We start from the raw sequence: 17,997 nt of genomic DNA on the forward strand, positions 1-17,997 counted from the left end.
GATGCATGGAGATGATCTTAGTTGCTGCTTCAGGAAATATACTCCACCTGATCCACCATGGATTACTAAGCAAGAAATGAAGGTTGCTTTCACTGCGGGGGTTACTTTCATTCTCAAGGAAAGTCCAGAAAGTCATGGGACCTACTACGTCTATGTCATCTAAATCCCATATAATTTCTCTAATTGTGGTTACGAATTAAATTTAGTTGTAGAGTTATTGCACAACTGTACAAGCAGGTTCAAAGAACAAGCCTGTAAAGTGGAAATTCATTACCCTGGAAATCCCCTGCAGAGAATTCTAGGGCCTCAGATTAAGTTCATAGTACTTTCTGTTCAGAAAAGCAAAAGGGCTCTCGCTGAGTCACATGCATCAGATAAATTAAGTAAAAACCATATTCCGCAATACCCACAATGCTTTTTCCTGAGAATTTACATGTATCTTTCCCTCCTCTTTTAATTTAATATACTCATAGTCCTCATAGTTCATAGTAGCATAGTTCATACTCCTAGTTTTGTAGTTAAAAAAAAAAACCCACAACAAAAACAGAATCCTGGAAAATACCATCTCGAGAAATTATAGCTCCATCTCTCCACCCTTCACGCGGCCCTGTCCTTGTCCAGAGAAGGCAGTTTCCCACCCCAGGGCTCGGCCATATGTGAGTGTTGGCTCAGTCCCTCATGTGAAGGTCAGCCCTGATGGGACATGTGAGCCCCAGATTGTCACCCCTGGGGTTGGAAGGCAGGGCTAATTGACTTTAAACCAGGCTGCATGACACGCATCAGGACACAGTGACTGGACTATTGAAACAAAGGACAACTTTACAAAGTAATGCCGTCATCTTGATGAACTTCCTCAGTCTGAGCTGACAGGATTTCAGATGAATTAGAGTCATCACACAATGTGGCTATAAAAGGATAAAAAATATATGGTTTAATCACAAGGAATTTCCCTTAATATTCATCTGAAGCATTTAAAGGAATTATTTGACTTTTGGGATTTTAGGGAAGTACGCTTATTATTTGCATTCTTGCCACGAGTTAGAGATCAATATCACTCTCATGTCTGCCTGTTATATATGAAGCTACAGTCAGGAGGTTGTCAACTTAGCATAAACTGGGAGCAGAGAGAAACGGCAAACATGACTCTGTCCAAAGGTAAAAAAAATCTACCAGCTCCTATAGCTCACTAATGTTATCTGTTCAAAAACCATGTGAAACTGACCAGTTGTTTTACAGGGAGTTACGTGCCAAACTATTAGTTTTAAAGGTGCTGTGAGGCGGATTTTTTTTTTTTTACCACTAGGCAGAGCTAAGCTAGCTGTTTTGCCCTGCTTCAGGTCTTTATGCTAAGCTAATCGTCAGATGGCTGTATTAATATTTAGCATACAACTATTAAAGCTGTACTGATTTTCTCATCTTATTGAATGTATTTCCCAAAAATGTCAAACTATTGCTTTAAGCTTTAATTATTTGATTTGTATATGTTTGGTGAAAGGTAAGTATGTCTCACACACACACACACACACACACACACTCACACACACACACACACACACACACACACACACACACACACACACACACACACACACACACACGCCATAATCAGTTAACACTTATCAGTACTCTTGAGCTCAGAATCAAAACCATTTCAAACTGTAAACCTCAGCTTTGGTAAATCCTGAAATGATCCTTATTGCCCTGGCCTCCCCTCCACTTCCTGTGCTCCTTTTCATCCGTGTTAGGCCATGTAAGGACAAAGCATTGTGGGGAGGCGACCGCATACAGTGGTTAACGTGGTGTTTGATGAGACGTCCAGTCAGGGCTGTCCGCTGATGGAGATGAGCCAGGGGGAAGCGTTGTGCAATCAATGGGCTCACTTAATTACAATAGTAGATCAAACACAAGCACCATGGCAACCCCTGCCACATTTTCCAAAACAAAGGCCGGCAAGGCATTCAGCATGCGTGGCGGCTCTGACATGGTGTTACGCATGGCTGACACAGGGACGATTAGCGGCAGCCCAGTGTTTATTTCTAGGGATGGGTGCACAGTGGTTGCATACTGTCATTTTTAGGGCAGTCATCAGTATGCTGCATACCACAAATGAAACATGTCATGATTAATAATAACCAGACCATTGTACTGAACAGAGGCCTTAAAGTCTAGTATAAACATTTTTTTTACCCCACTGGGATCTGTTGGTCCACCACTTTGTTTCAGATTGAAATATCTTAACAACTACTGGATTCATTACCATGAAATTCATGCTCTGCAGAGGATGAAGCCTACTGACCTTGGAAATCCCCAGTTTTTTCCTCTGAACAACTACTGGATGGATTGTAATAAAATTTATTACAGATATCCATGGTGCCCAGAGGATGAATCCTAATGACTTACCTCTATTGCCACAATCAGGACAACATTGTTGTTATAAATGAAATGTCTCTATTACATGGGTTGTCATGACATTTGGTACTGACATTCATGCTCCCCTCAGGATGATTTGTAAGTCTACAATGATCCCTTAACATCCTCTAGCATGTCATCAGAATGTTCACTTATCCAATAAATACGATATAAATATAAAGATGGATGCAGCAAGATGTGACTGATTTGAAGCCCGGAGTTGCTGCTTATGGTCGGCGCCATAGAGCAGCAGGTGAGTGAACTGTCAATCACAGCTGTCAATCTTATTAATGGAGCAATAATTACCAAAATGACCACCAGCACATTTATTAGACGGCCTGAATTTAGCGATTGAGACCATAATTAATTATTGAAAAAACTTATTGACTTAGTATTTCTAGAGAGAAGTTGACACTTTGTGAATGGGAGGCACTTGGAGCTGGGGATTTTTTGGGAGCTAGCATCTAGCGGCTGTTGGTGGCATTTCACTTAAGGGTACTTCCACATTGGCTTCAGCCTCAAGCTGTGATAGTTGCTGCTTGGTTAGAATGCTAACATGCTAAACTAAGATGGTGACCATGGTAAACGATATACTTGCAAAATATTAGCATGTATTAGCATTGAAATTGTGAGCACATTAGCTTGCTGACAGTAGCATTAAGCTACAAGCACAGCTGCATGACTGTAGACTCTTAAGTCTTATTCTACCAGTGGTTCACATATCTTTTTATACACTGTCTGAGCTCTATGGAATAGTCCAAACATGTCACGGGACGATTATAGAAGCATCTGGAATTTTACTTTCAAACTGTAAAACCATAAAAGTCCATTGTGGTTTCTAAAATAAATAATGTTTTTAATTTTTTTCATCTAAGCACTAAATTTTTTAGAATTGTTTATATTAATAGTTGAACACAGTGGATTATGTGTACTTTCAAGTGATGTATTCACACTCCAAATGGTTTGGGTTGGCTATGCAACTGCTGGTACATTTCAAAAATGTTTTGAAGCACACTTATAAAGTTATTCATCTCAAAACTTTCACTGAACAGCGCAGAACTCACTCGAGTGTGCTCTGAGGGAGTCGTGACAGAGAAGGACTCCCATGCTGTCTGTCTATCAGCTAGCAGCAGGCCCCGTCAACAGGCCACCGGCAACGGGGTCTGTCTGCTTCAGACACCAGATCTGTTCTAGTAAACTCACTCAAGTTGGCTCTCACACCCAGATCATGAGCCAAAACCCAAGAACAAATGTGAAGTGCAAATAAAACTCTGAGATTCATAATCCTCATAACTCTGTTTCCCTCTCTTTCCGTCACTTTCCCTCTCTGACCCCTCAGTACCCTTGTTTATTTATTCCTCCTTTTCATTCTGTTTTCTCAGCCCGTCCCCCCTTCTTCCTGCCTCCACTCGCTCTCGTCTCAAATTAGTGTCAAATTCCCCAGTGTGCTTGTTATGTTTGTTTCTAATGCAGTACCTAGCAAATTACAAGTGTCCTATTCTTGGATGCCTTCTATCAATTCTCATTCATGTGTAAGAGGGCAGCTCTCGGACAGTAACGTAGCTCTGTGTGATTGTGTCAGGGCAGGTCAGTCATGAGAGCGGAGAGCCTGCATTCCTCTGTGCAGTACTAAATCCTCATGGGATAGACCTCATTAGTGGACTAGCTGTTCCCAGGCTGTCTCACAGCCACTACTACAGTGTGTGTGTTTGTGTGTGAGAAGGTGAAAGCATTTGATTATATGTTCACACATTTTTTGTGGCCATGTCCTCTTGTGGCTGTTGGTGAAAGTCTCTGTGCGTTTTCTCCTCACTTTGTATTTGGAAGTCAGTTGTGAGATGCTCCCAGTGTTTTTGTGTTGTTTAAAAGGCAGGTTAGACTGACACCGTAGCTGGCTTCTCGCCTGTGTTTTGACATGCTGTGTGAGACTCAGTAAGGGAGCAAGTGGAGGTCAGTAAAGTCTACAAGTGGATGAGATGTACCCAAGAGACCAGCTTGTCTGATGGACTCTTCCCAACCTTGGAGAAACTGTAAATGCGCACACACACTCACTTGTGCACACTCTTTTCACCATGCTGTCATGTACTAAAGTGTCCCTGAGAGACACTTAACACATCACTCAGTGACTCGGTGGTTCCAGACATAGCTTTGACCCCCTGCTGTTGACCCGAGCTGGGCCTGACAGCTTCTCATGTCACATTCTGTCTTTGGTTTCACTTTATTTTTCAGCCTGGGGAGAACGAGAGGAGAGGAGGGTGGGGGGTTTACGACATTCACGGAAAGCACTCTGTTCTGATTTTTCAAAATGTGGAAGGATAATGTTGTCTTTGTTGTGCAAGAGGGAAGACAAATATTTTTTTCAACTTCTCATGACCTGGTGTGCTCATTCAGCCATTTCACATTTTCTTGTGAACTATAGCTTACCTGAGACATGAAGACTGCAGCAGCCTCTATGTAACATGGGATATAAGAATGAAACTTTTCTTTGAATAAGAGCTGCAGTATATGCTTTCAGTTTTGAATATATCTGTCTGTCTATTCATTGTACTTTCTTCCTTGCTTCAGTCTTGGCTGCCAATATGAATGTAAGGTAAACAATAAAACAGAGGAGACACCATGTGTTCTGCCTGTCTGTTTGTCTTTCTGCCTCATGTCTTCTGCTCCTGACTCAGATGAAGATCTGTTACTGAATGGGCAACAAGCACCAGGTGGCTGCAATCAAAACTACTTTAAATAAATGCAGTTTTAAGTCGAATGCACAGGACAGAGCAGGTGGCTTTAAGCTGCTCTTTTCTTCTGCTGCTGTCCTTTCAGATTTTCAGTAACACTAAATAGCAATAACAAATGCAATAGCTCACACAACATAGCAGTCAATGTTAAATTAATCTGTGGTCAAGTTTCAGGAATTGTTTATGGAGTTAAAGTTTACAAAAATAGTTTGATTTTGTAATGAACTGTAGCATAGATAAGACTGATGGGTTGCAGGTTATGGCTGATATGAGAGCAGTGTTATACTAGGAAGTGGTTAGTCAACTGTAAATACACTCACTGTTCACCTGGCAGGAGAGTCAGGTTGGCCAATACACAAACAGACTCATAATGACCCACTGATACCAGGCAGCCGGCTGATGAGAGGCACGGGACAGGCGGACTGAAAAACAAGGCAGACAGGGTAGGATCGGTGAGCCTCAGACACGCACATACACACACGCACTCACACACACAGAGTTACAGTATACGCCAAGGCTGAAGCGACTGTGAGCTCCTGTACAGGCCCGAGCCAAGGCCTCCCTCACTGATCACAACACAGCTCTGTCTGATAAGTATCTTGCGCAATACATAGATGCAAGTGCACGCACTCTTTCTCACTCTCCTTTCCATTCATTTGAAAGCAGATGATTTCGAAATCATTAACAGCCACGGGGTGGGATAGATTGGCAGGCAGAGTATGATACATTCTGACCTGACTAAGGATTGAAACGTTGTCCAGATTAAATTTTGTGGCTTGGAGTAAGTGTGCAGGCATGACCTTTTTTTTATTGAGGCAGAGTATGAGGCCAAACCTAGATATCAGGTCCAATAAATAATGCACACACACACACACACAAAATTCTGAAGCACATACAGTACATTACTGAACACAGGGGTAATGCACTTGTATTTGAGACACACGCATGCCTTCACACATATCCTTGTGCTATAGTATGTGACAGAACATTATGTCTCATATTAGAAATGTATTTATAACCTTGCATGTAATTAACTATGAATGTGACCTTAAACCTTCTAATCACGCTGTAAGACAAACTCTAACTGGATAAATAAGCCCTTTTTGAATGCATGGGTGGCCTTTTCCAGGTCTTTAACTTTTGTGAGGATATTAGACCATGCATCAAAATCACTTTGTAGAGAACACACACCCACACCAGGTTTCTCACTTCCCTCTAAGCCTTTTGCTAACAGTGATTTATGCTGAGTGGGGATATCCAAGAGACGCCACTATGAGACATTGGAAAGTAAATAAGAAGTCACTTTCTGCTTTATCACCATCAGATGATATACTGTGGCGGAGCACAGCTCACAACGTTGACACATACCATTGCATGTACAGATTTACAATACTGTACGCTTGTTTAAAGTGAAAACATCCCTGATTTACGTTTGTACCTGTGATCCTGGAATGCAGGACAGATACTGTACAATAACTGTTATGACTTACTGCCCTTGACAACAGGTACACTGCCTTTCATGTTGGTGCATAAATCAGGGATATGGGAGGATGAGCGGTTGCTATATTATATACATGTTGGCTATATACTCAGGAGCAGCTCGAGGTCTCCTCTCCGAATTAGTAAACACATGACTGGAAACACATACAGTACTTCTGTAGTTACACGTGAAAACATGCTATCTTGCTTAAACACACACATGGACATTGCACATCCACTATACATATACCATTATAGGACAGAAGAGACACACACGCACTCATACACACACACACATATGTAACCTTGTTTGCTGGTGGGAAATCTAGGGAATGTGGCAGGGTTCAGAGTTCTTAGAACACCAGCAACACACAGCGGGTCTGCCAGAGGCACCACAGAGTGTGAGACACACACACACACACTTACACACATACACCGAAACATACACACGCCATGGCAGCTCTTTCAGTGAGTCAGTGTGTGAGTCACACTTCGGCTATGCTGCCTCTTGATTTTATAACAGCCGCCAGCAAGGCACTGTATTTAATATTCCAAACAACTGTACTGTGGGACTCTCTGTGGCACACATGCACATATATTCACATATGTATACTCACACACACACAATTTTGTGTGTTTAAACATACCTGCACAAATAAGACAGAGGAGTTCTATTGACACATATATAGAAACAGCACATACACTTTGCCTTTTCTCTTCCATTCAAACACACACAGATACACACTTGTCATTGGGGATGACTGCAGACGAGTCAGAAGGGGAGACGAGGGAATCCTAACCTCTTTGAGAGCCATATCTATAGGAGAGCCAATCATAAGCTTCTGAATCACAGATACTGACTCCATTAGATCTGACCTATGAATCACTCCCCTATACATTCCAACAAGAGAATGTACGTAGCTTCAAGGGGGAGGAAAAAGTGGAGAGGTGTGTACGTAAAATGCCACGTCTAAACACAGTTTTAAATCTGTGTCCGCCTCCTAGTTATAATATTGAATCCCCACCTGTTTCACGGTGCTAACCTGGCAAAGCACATACAAAACATTGGCTCCAGGTAGCCTTGTTATGGATCAAACAGTCTTTGCACACCGTGAATGCTAATGCACTGTTCTTCCCAACCAAGCTGTGGTCAGTTTATGATTGTTGTTGTTTGCCAAAAACTGCACTGTCATGGGGGTGGAGGCCAAATTAATTGTGTGTCACAATTAAAATGTTATAAACACATTGCATATCCGGATGTTTTTGTATCACAGTTCAAAGCTCAGTTATGAGGCTTTCAAAATACAATCAGTCTGTTTCGATTGTGAGTTTACTGATAACAGACGAAACACACACGTACACTCACACACATGCTACCCACAGGTTGAAAAGAACACAATGTCTCCATATCAGTTTCCCCAATTTAACAGTCCAGGTGAGAAAACTTTTAAACAACACCCTCTGGTGGCGGCTCAGTAGAGGAAAACAACCAGGAACTGTGGCACAGTACTTATCAGGAAAGGTGTTCTCAAACCTTTCTAAAAGCCTTATTGTTTTTTTTAAGTTGTTATTTTATTGTAGGGGTTCTGGGCCCCAATTGTAACATTTATTTGTGGATATTGAGGTTTGCAGTTTGCAGAACTGTATTTGAAAAACCTGCAGTTTGACGATCAAAGAAAAAAAAAACCTGTGACACACAGGAAGGCTTCTGTCAAAGTAAGATCAGTGGCATAAGGCTCAAGGGAAAGGTACTTCACATAAAAGCAGCTGCATGAGGCTGTGCAGCGGTTGACGTGTGCCGTGGGTGTTAGGTTTGATAGGAGTGGCGTGAGGCTGAGGGGCAATGAGTCAGAGTCAACGATAAGGACCTGGGGTTATGAATGACCTCTTTGAACTGTCCTTCTTTCTCCCCACACTCCTCCTCTTTTCTCTTCACATCTGGTTCTTTGCATGGGTATCCCTGTTCTTTTTTTTTTTTTTTATCCTTTGTCTTTTTTTTTTACAGTCAATGACTCACAACCACTTCATGCCTTGTTATGTACGTTTGAGTCTTAACTTTCATTAAAATTGGCCTTTCCTTCACTACTTCTCTCACGATTCCTTCTTTTTCTTTCTCTCACACCCTTTTCTCTCACAGACCACTGTCCGTGCTTCTATTCTGTGATCAGGGAGTGGAGCCTTTAGGTTTATCTGCATTTGTAAAAAGCTCTCTGACTCACTCGCTCACACAAACACACACACTTCATAGGTGATGACTCATTGCAACACAGGCCATTCAGATCCACAGTACAACAAAGACAAAACTGGTGCGTGTTAGTGTGACTGTGTTTGCATACACATTAACCTTTATATGCATTAAAGTGCCATTGCACAGAGGGCTGATGACACACCACCTACAAAGCTTTTATCTCCCCGTGATAATAAGACTTTGCTGTAAGGGTGGTTTTTCCTGCCCTAATATTTGTTACATTAAAATAAAAGTGTTGTTGCTTGCATGGCTGTTCATTAGTGCCATGAATACAATTTGTGCATGTGCATATGTGTAAAAATGAATATATTGTTACTTTGTTGGAGAGATAATGATACAAATCTGTAATGTGTGTGTGTGTGTTTAAGTGTACAAGACCAGGGGCAGAAAAGCATTAACTATGACACCAGCAGCTAAGGAATGATAAATGTGTTGAGTGACTCATGCAAGACAGACATCGGAGCCATCAGCAGACACGCTGGCAGCGGCATCCACTGTGACAGACAACACAAACTATAACACACATACAATTGTCCCCATAAAGTTCCACATGCACAGAAGCACGTTATACACACACATATACTGTATTTTATATATTGATATATATATATATATATATATATATATGTATATATCCAGGTAAGTACAGACATTGTGGTGCAAAATGTTCCCTGCTTCATTTGTAACACTTTTGCATGTCTGTGGAAAAGATGAGTCACTTTCAACTGCCGTCGTCACATAACTACTGTCACTTAGGCTGATTCATAGGGAACAATTTCTAAAATAACAATCAACCTCTCTGCTGGCATTTTTATGCAAAGTGACTGAGGGTACACCATGTACTTATTATAGAAAAGCAATTCATTGGAATGCTGCAAAACATACAGATTGAGTTGTTTTATTCATAAAGACAAATGACCACGGGTCAATAAAATGCACAATGTTTGGCATTGTGTGTAATATAAAAAAATAGCTACGACAATAATTGGCTGGAATTTCAAAGAGAAATAGCAGTAAAGAACAACATGTTCTCTCACAAAGCATCACACAACTACAGCACATTATTACTACAATACTGCTCAGAACACCTGTGTGAGGTGAATATGGCAATGACACCGCTTTTCTTTTATAAAACAGTTAGTTATAACCGTTAGTTAGTTTATAACTGATATCCTTTTTTTCCCTACATAAAGAACACTTAATTTTCATCATCTGAGTCTTCCTCTTCGTCCTCTTCATCGTCATCGTCCTCCTCCTCCTCAGACTCATCTTGGTCCTCTTCCTCCTCTTCTCTTCTTGTCTGCCGAATGGAGGCTCTTTGTTGCTGTGACAACAAATAAACAGTCACTATGCAGCTAAGACACTTAACAGGTAGTCATTAAGCACAACTGGTGATTCATTGGAATCTGCTTTCTCTTCACCACTTCTCTCTCCCTCTAGGGAGTTAGGGAGTTAAGAAAAGAGTCAACACAGGTACAGGTGCGAACACACCCAAAGATGCATCGAGGACACACTGAGATTAAACTCCTGAGGTCACATTCTTCAGTATTTGCAGTCTGTAAACATGAATGTGTCCTTTGGTATGTATGAAATCTAAGATAGTATGTTATGGTATTTGAATAATCTACAAAAGATAGACTCTCGCCATAGACACTGTCATGTTTAACTTTCAATATCAGATTTTTTCTGTAGTCTCATCCTGTACGCAAAAGGGTCTGCCATCCTCTTTTCTACCTACATGAGTGCAAGTGTGTGCATGTTCTTGTTTTGTTTAGAAGTGACTGCTGTTTCTCACACATAGAAACAAACATAATCATTGAAGCAAAGTTTGATCTCAAGTTGTGATGCAAACTGCATTCTGGTGACAGGTATGAACTGCATCTGCCTCTGCTAGCCACTATTTGGACATTTCTAGATACAAGACACAAAATTTGAACCTGCCCTATGAGACATACTCTAGACAGTTCATCTAATATATATAATGATACTGCTTATTTGGTGAGAAAGTGAGGAACACCCGTCTAGACATTTTATAACCCAATACCATAAATTCACAAGTTACAGTGCAGTATCGATGATAAAGATGTTGAGGGTAAACTGTGAACTTAGGAGGAAATGCATGATGTTACTGGCATGCAATGGCATGTGTAGAAATTTCAGACTGGGAGATGGTTGGGGTGATGTTGTGCGTAAGCATTGGCACAACTGATAAGACCTTTACTGGTATGAGGAAGGTTTTTTTAAAAAAAAAAGGAAGCAGGGAATTTTTTCATTTCATCATCGCGATGAAACTTATCAAACTGTCAAAGTGGAAGATAAAAAGCATTTAACATTACAGAAACTTCTTCAAAGAGGGATCTTCTGGGGAAACTTTTGGCATCAGAGAATGACAGTTGCTATTAAGGATCTAGGCACTTTCTGCATCTTACCTGTAAGGTCCCTGATGTACTCAGGAAGGACCCGGTCCGATCAAGGGAGGTTTTGGAATTAGCTCGCACTATGTCTAAGCGTGACTGGTAGTCAGGGGGGTGCAGTGAACTCCTGAAAACCTGTCAAAGACAGTAGGAGGTGCTACACTTTATGAATTTAAAAAATAATGAAAGCATGAAGTTAGGCATGTTAACAAATATTATGGGTATTTTATATTACAGTTACATAAAACCCGGAGTCTCAGGGGGAAAAACACACACACACACACACACACACACACACACACACACACACACACACACGAAGAAGAAATACTCCATGATCTGGAATATCCAGCTAATCAACAACTGGGCTGGCAATGTGCCTTGGTCACACATAAACAAAGCATCTTAGAAGGTATGCCTCTGATAGCATAACAAACTCCCATTAAAACCACACCAACGGTTTTCACTGCGTAGAAAATAAATTCCATGCGACCTCTCGATCAGGATTATCTTCATGCCTGTCATTATGCCTTTTTCAGATGATTCAATCTCCCATGCTCTGTACTATGAGTCATTGAAAAACAGCCTTGTCTGGGTGAGGAGTTTCACTTCAATATGAATGGAAGGCAGATGATTCAGTGCAAAAACACACAGATGAGATGGCAAGGCGTGGAGGAAAATAGAGCAAGGGCATCAGCAGGAGGAACCTCGTTCAATGAAAATCATTGATCCTTCATTTTCTCACTACAGGCACTGTCTCTGAAAAATAGTTAGGCTAACCTCTCACCAAATTGTAAACAGAAGCAAAGTAGCAAGCATGAATCTTCATTGTGCAGTAGTGACCGCAGATTACTTCAAAGTAACCACATCAGTTAAAGGGTGTGAACTATATTTAGTATGTATGAGCAATGAGTTTATGATGACTGTGTCATGATTAACCTTCAGCAGAGCCTCAGCCTACCTCCAGGTCCTCCTCCTCGTCCACACTTTGAATGCTCTGGTACGCCAAAGTGTACACCTCTAAGGCCTTGGCATGGAAAGACATCTCCACTGTTACAAACTCACCAAAGATCCTCTGTGGGAGCAAAAACAAAGGGAATGTGTCAGTGATTAATAGGCTTTGACACAACTGTCTGGTGACCACTTGATGACAAACCATTATAATTTTAACAACTAAAGGAAGATTGAGATGTGTGGGTGGACGACAAAAAAGAAATCATCACTGTCTGGTTTCACTTCATGGACACCCACTGCTTCACCAGACGTATATTTCAACTCAAACCGTGGCTCTTAAAATATGAGTTGCAGCAGACCTTAATGTCCCGGATCTTTTGCTTCTCAAACTCGTCTATGGTCTCCTCCAGCTGCCTCGTGGTGCGCGTTGCATCCATGGTGGCTCTCTGGAGTTCACTCTCAGCCTGATGGGAAAACAAAAGGGAATATACAACATCCTACAAAACATATCAGTCTAACAATAAAGGTTATGGCTGAAGTTTTAAAGAAAAGCATCGGCGTACAAACATAGAGATTCAACAGCATCCTTTAGTGCTTGTTGATCTAATGAATTAGAAAATAAATACTTTAAACCCCGAGTTAGCTTGTTTTGGTAATATTGAAAGCTCAGTATCATTGATGCGAAACACTGGAAACTCCAAATTTCAGACCTGCAGTTCTAGTCCAACCTGCACCATCTATCGGCAAAAGCCCTCCAGATATAGAAACGCTACTGTGCTCCTTTTACAGGAAAGGAAAGGAGTAGCATCTGCAATTTCACCTGTGTCTCCTTCATTCCTGCAGCTCAACTACACACACAAACATACAGAAAACAGGAGCTATAATAATAATAAAAAAAGGTGCTGCTCCTTATTTTCTTTTCCTACTGGTGGCACAGGTTGGCATGTGAGGAACTTGTGTGACAATAATTCCTTGTGGAGAATCAATAGGGGTGATCAGTAGGTCAGTTTGTGTGACAAAAATATGTGAGCTTGTGATTGAGTGATAAGCAAGTTCAATAAGGTGCCTCACATCTGAGACAGAAGAGTGGAACAAAATCAGTACCTGTCACTGACTTTGAAAACCAAGCATTCATTGAATATAGTCAAAACTATGTTTATGACGTACTGGATGTTTTGCTGTAAAACATAGACAGAATTTCACTGTGTTGGAATTTCATTTCAATGCAATTCTGAAATATTTTACATATTTGTGGTAATACATCACCAGTGATGAGATGAACAGATTACACTGAACACACCTGAGACTGAAGGCTTGGTCAAGGAAGCACCATAAAAATATTAGCTTGTTGACAAGAAATGAACCCCAAGATATTACCTACACATATGCAGATGTTTTTTCTTTGTAACATTAAAAGTAATTGTGTCTATTTGATATTGAAGAATTTGAGAATATAAGAGAAACAAGGCAAGGATACAATGATTTGCCTGTCTGAGGGGTTTCTCTGTCTGGTCCTCTCAAGCTGAGCCATCTGTTTGGCTTCTCTGTCTCTGGCACTTTGAGTCGTCTTCAGATCTTCCTACATGGATGGAGAAGCAGAAAAGGACAAAGTAGTGATTATGAGAATTAACAATGCTAGTCGGTTATTTAGAAAGTCAGTTTGTCTCAAGTACTTAAGAGCATAAATCGGTTTCTCTCACTTTTTCCTGATCAAGTCATCAAGTAAATTCTGCAGAAAGACTGCAAAAATTTGGACTTGATATTTTCAACTAGAAAATATCTTTGAATCCAGGTCTAAATAAGATGCAGAGCTGGGAAGATGCTGGCAATGACATCAAGAGGTCTGGTGTGGCAGTGAGATGTTATCATTCAATCTATACTGCCCTCATGTGGCCATGTAGTGATGACACTGACAGTAAATTTATCTGTGACCCAAACTGCTTTCTCATTTTGAATTGACAAAATTGCTGCATTCTTGTAGGTCAGCACACATTTTAGTCTCAAAATACATGCAACTGCAGGGGCAGGGGACAGTTTCAGGCCTATGGATGTACTCTGACATTGCTTGTGTCTTATTCCACTTACCCTTTTACGTTTCACTACAGCTCCATAGCTTTTCAAGGGCTCTATGACTTTGGCTTCAAGTCTTTCCACCTGTAAAGCAAATAACTTTCTAGTTAAGCCCTGTCTTAAAGACTGTTCCTTGCTTCCTCACATTCACTTGACAAATTTAGACTGTGGCTGTGAATATGAAGTTATGATCAAAATAAAAAACGGTGGGACATAAATTAGTTTTACCTCAGCTTGGCGGTAGTCTTGAATCTTGGCCAGGTGGTCAGCAAACTGCTTCATACCTCTCTTCAGGTTTGGCGTTTCCATGTCAGCATACAATCCGATTTCCTGAACCAGGATGTCTGCCTTGTCTCGTAGCCTGGCTGTTTTCCGAACGTAGGCAGCAAACATTTGGCACATCTCTCCAAAATGTTTCTCGACACTGGTGATGTTTTCCTGGATCTTTCTTGTCTGGTTGTCCCTGGGGAGGGTGAAGGACAACATAACAGTAGTAATCAATTGGTAGTTTAAATGAGTGACACACAATTTGTTCCTCATATTTGTGCAAGGAAGAAATTATAGCATTTTTATCTTGTATAATAAGTCATTTGAGTAGGAGTTTCCTTACTAAATCTATGTGTAGCAGGGCTTCAGAACCAAAACATCTGGGGGGTGTCATGTAGCTTACGGCGTTTTTGTTTTCAAGATTCTTTCATAAAATCTAATACACAAACACAAACAAGCTAGTGCTACTTACCCTTTGAGAAAAATATATTTTCCTGTAACTTAGGTAAACGTTAGCATGTGCGCTTTATTTTGAGGATTATGAACTTTTCCAGTCCATTTTAGCGACTTGTGGCTGATGAAGAAAAATCAGTTTGGGGGTTACCAATGATTATCATGGTCCATTAAAGGCGTCTTGTTTTTACACCTATTGATGAATAACTCAGTCCCAGTTATTTGTGTAATTAATGTAAAGCGTGAAAGTTAGCGTTATGTAACAACAGCTAACTAACCTAACGCTGCTTGATTTTTGTCAACGCTAACGATAACTTACCGAGCACTTTCCTCTGCAACTTACAGAGGACTTGTTTTAACGCGTTGAATATCTCTTACCTTGCTCTTGCATCGGGCGTGCGACTCATCTTTGCAGGAAGGCGGTAAATGAAATGTATTCAGTGTACAGACAGATTTATTGGTTCCCAGAATTAACGTCGGCTATGCTAGCTGTGCTTCTCCTCTCAGGCTAGCACGCCATTCTGCCGTTTCCATGGAGTCACATAGCGTTTCCGTTTGAGCAATGCATTCTGGGAATAGGAGTCGTTTGCTGATTCGAGGTTACTACTGTCATTTCCCAATCTCTAAAACTTTATTCCCTATTAAACCAATATAATTATAAAATAACCTATTGTTTTTCATTTTATTTATGTATTTATAATTTATGATTAAGAAAACGTAGGAAAGGAATTGCATTCTTTTAAAAATCTTATTTCTGTATTAGGATATTATTTCATATTATGTTATAAATTAATGGGAAAAACAAACAGACAAAAAAAGATGAAAAAAGAAATGGAAACTCTGACCAGTTTCTTTAACAAAGCTGAAGATGAGATAATAGTTTGTTTGATGTTTTTTTCTGTTACTCAAACTCTGTGTGTGAGTACAATTTTGAGGTATCTGTGGTACTTGTTTTTCCCATGTTATGCTACTTTTACATTCCAGAGGTAAACATTGTAGGCTACTAAAAAGTAAAATACAATAATTATTAGATAGTCACTAGTAATCTAGATTATTAAGATTTTATATAAAACATATGGGTAACTTATAAAATATGATGAATTGTTAGGGGTCAAACTACTCAACAGTATAAAGCAGTTAAAATTGTATCTGCCTTGACCAACTGGCTACTTTTTTTTTAAGCAGAGGATCTTAATACTTCTTTCATCACTTTCTACTGTAAAGTCTTTTCTACGTTGCAAAATACATTGCTCTGTCTCTAGTTTGAAAGTGTATAGCCTGCAAAAATGCAAAATGTATAGCCTAACTGAGACCATAACCTCTTATTACATAAGTAATGATGTTTTCATTGTTATGAATGAAAGCGTCATTCATTCGACACCAACATGTTTTAAAGTGTCCAACAATTTTTATTTCTGACATGTTTGTTTTTGCACCTTATATAATCATCATTCTTAGGTCTATTTGGGAAAATCTGTTACATTTACATTGTGTATGTTTGGCCAGTTAATCCATATCTTCATTTCCTGCTACACCAACATAGGCAGGTTAGGTACGAGAAAGTGTTATGAGCTAAATGTCTCATTAAGATGGCTGCTCTCATATGCACCATCATAATTAAAATAAATTGGGCTCTCTGATTTCACTCATAAATATTTGATTGATCATACTGTATCAGTAATGTTGCTTATTAGAGATATTAACCAGAAAATTAAACAAGCTATTTGATAATCTTCATGACTTCTTCTCTGAGCAATAGCATATGAACATCCCAAATATTTGTCTGCTTTCTATGGCTTGTATAATTCCCCAAATAGATCAAGGTACACTGCCGACATTAAAACAAAGAGGGCCAAATAGTCCTTTTCAACAACAGCTTGACTGTTTTTGAATTGGTGCCAAAAGCAGACTTTGTGATCACTGAAATGAATGGAGGCCTCATTGTAATTCCCTCCTCTGTGTTTGGGAATGCATGAATGTCACCAGCTGCCACGTCTGCTCCTCTGTGGAAAATGTCCAAAAACCTTAATTATCACGCTTAATCATCCATGGGATTGAAGCAGGGGAGATCCCACTGTAACAGATTGGCGATGTAAAACACGGTCATTGCATTGAGCTGTGTGCCTGGAATCCCAAGAGGATCTGGTTTATACTCTCTGGTACAGCTGATGCTGGTAGATTCTTTTTTTTAATGCCTCTGATATAACCTTCCTCTGCTAGGACTGACGGGTCACTACACCTGGACGTTTTAATACTTTAATGAAAATACCAACTAATTTTTGATCAGAAATCTATAACTGTGAAGCATCATTGTATCCTGCATGTTTTTATGTACAAGCAAGTAACCACCCTCAGTTTTATGCTGATTATAGAGTGTTATTATACATTCTAAAAGGGGGAAATGAGGCATTTTTGGACCTTGTCTAAACAATGTCTGGCAAATTTTGTAGTATGTAGTTTATATTCCTAGAAAGGGTCACATTATGTCTCATAGCACAAATTTCATGACTTTTTGTATAATTTTGTGAATTTCAATATACAATATATAATTTGTAACCCGCAAATTACAGTAAAAGAGCCTACAGACAAAGCAGTTTCTGTTTCACCAGTGTAATTGCTTTGCTGAACCACATGATGGCGATCTACATCCATTCATCACTTTGACTAGGTCGCAAATGGACATTTTCACAGGTGGACTCTGAGCTGCTTGTCAATGAGTCTTAACACTCAAAAACATTTTACTGACTCACATCTCTCCTCACATGTCTTCATCATCAAATGTTTACATTATTCAGGACTCCTTGGCAGTCGATTCAAAATCCCTAAACATTACAACAAATATAACAGATGCCTGTCTCGCTAGTGTCCTACAGGATTTTTGTGTTGAAAGAAGCCCGGGGCTGTTGAGTTATTTGCCTTGGCTGCTAGTAAATGTATTCAGAAGTGGTGGCATCTTTTTACACTGTGCATCTGA

At 40.1% G+C, this 17,997-nt stretch overlaps 1 protein-coding gene and 1 long non-coding RNA gene across 2 annotated transcripts in view; one reads left to right on the forward strand and one right to left on the reverse strand.

Annotated features, from left to right (window-relative positions):
* Positions 1 to 5,183, forward strand: part of LOC137199024 (uncharacterized) — a 28,259-nt gene extending 23,076 nt beyond the window's left edge. Inside the window, exon 4 of the long non-coding RNA XR_010931721.1 lies at positions 4,279 to 5,183. This is a non-coding gene — a long non-coding RNA (uncharacterized lncRNA). The remainder of the gene's footprint in view (positions 1 to 4,278) is intronic.
* Positions 5,184 to 9,747: 4,564 nt separating this feature from the next.
* Positions 9,748 to 14,789, reverse strand: cibar1 (CBY1 interacting BAR domain containing 1). The gene is made up of 8 exons (XM_067613091.1): positions 14,532 to 14,789; positions 14,319 to 14,387; positions 13,711 to 13,812; positions 13,534 to 13,539; positions 12,593 to 12,697; positions 12,241 to 12,354; positions 11,295 to 11,414; positions 9,748 to 10,189 (listed from the first exon to the last, which is right to left on the reverse strand). Exons 1-8 carry the CDS (start codon positions 14,787 to 14,789, stop codon positions 10,064 to 10,066), a joined length of 900 nt encoding a protein of 299 aa, XP_067469192.1. The 3' UTR covers positions 9,748 to 10,063.
* Between the last annotated feature and the right edge of the window lie 3,208 nt (positions 14,790 to 17,997).

This window comes from Thunnus thynnus, chromosome 15 (genome assembly GCF_963924715.1).
Source record: "Thunnus thynnus chromosome 15, fThuThy2.1, whole genome shotgun sequence".
Classification (NCBI taxonomy): Eukaryota; Metazoa; Chordata; class Actinopteri; order Scombriformes; family Scombridae; genus Thunnus; species Thunnus thynnus.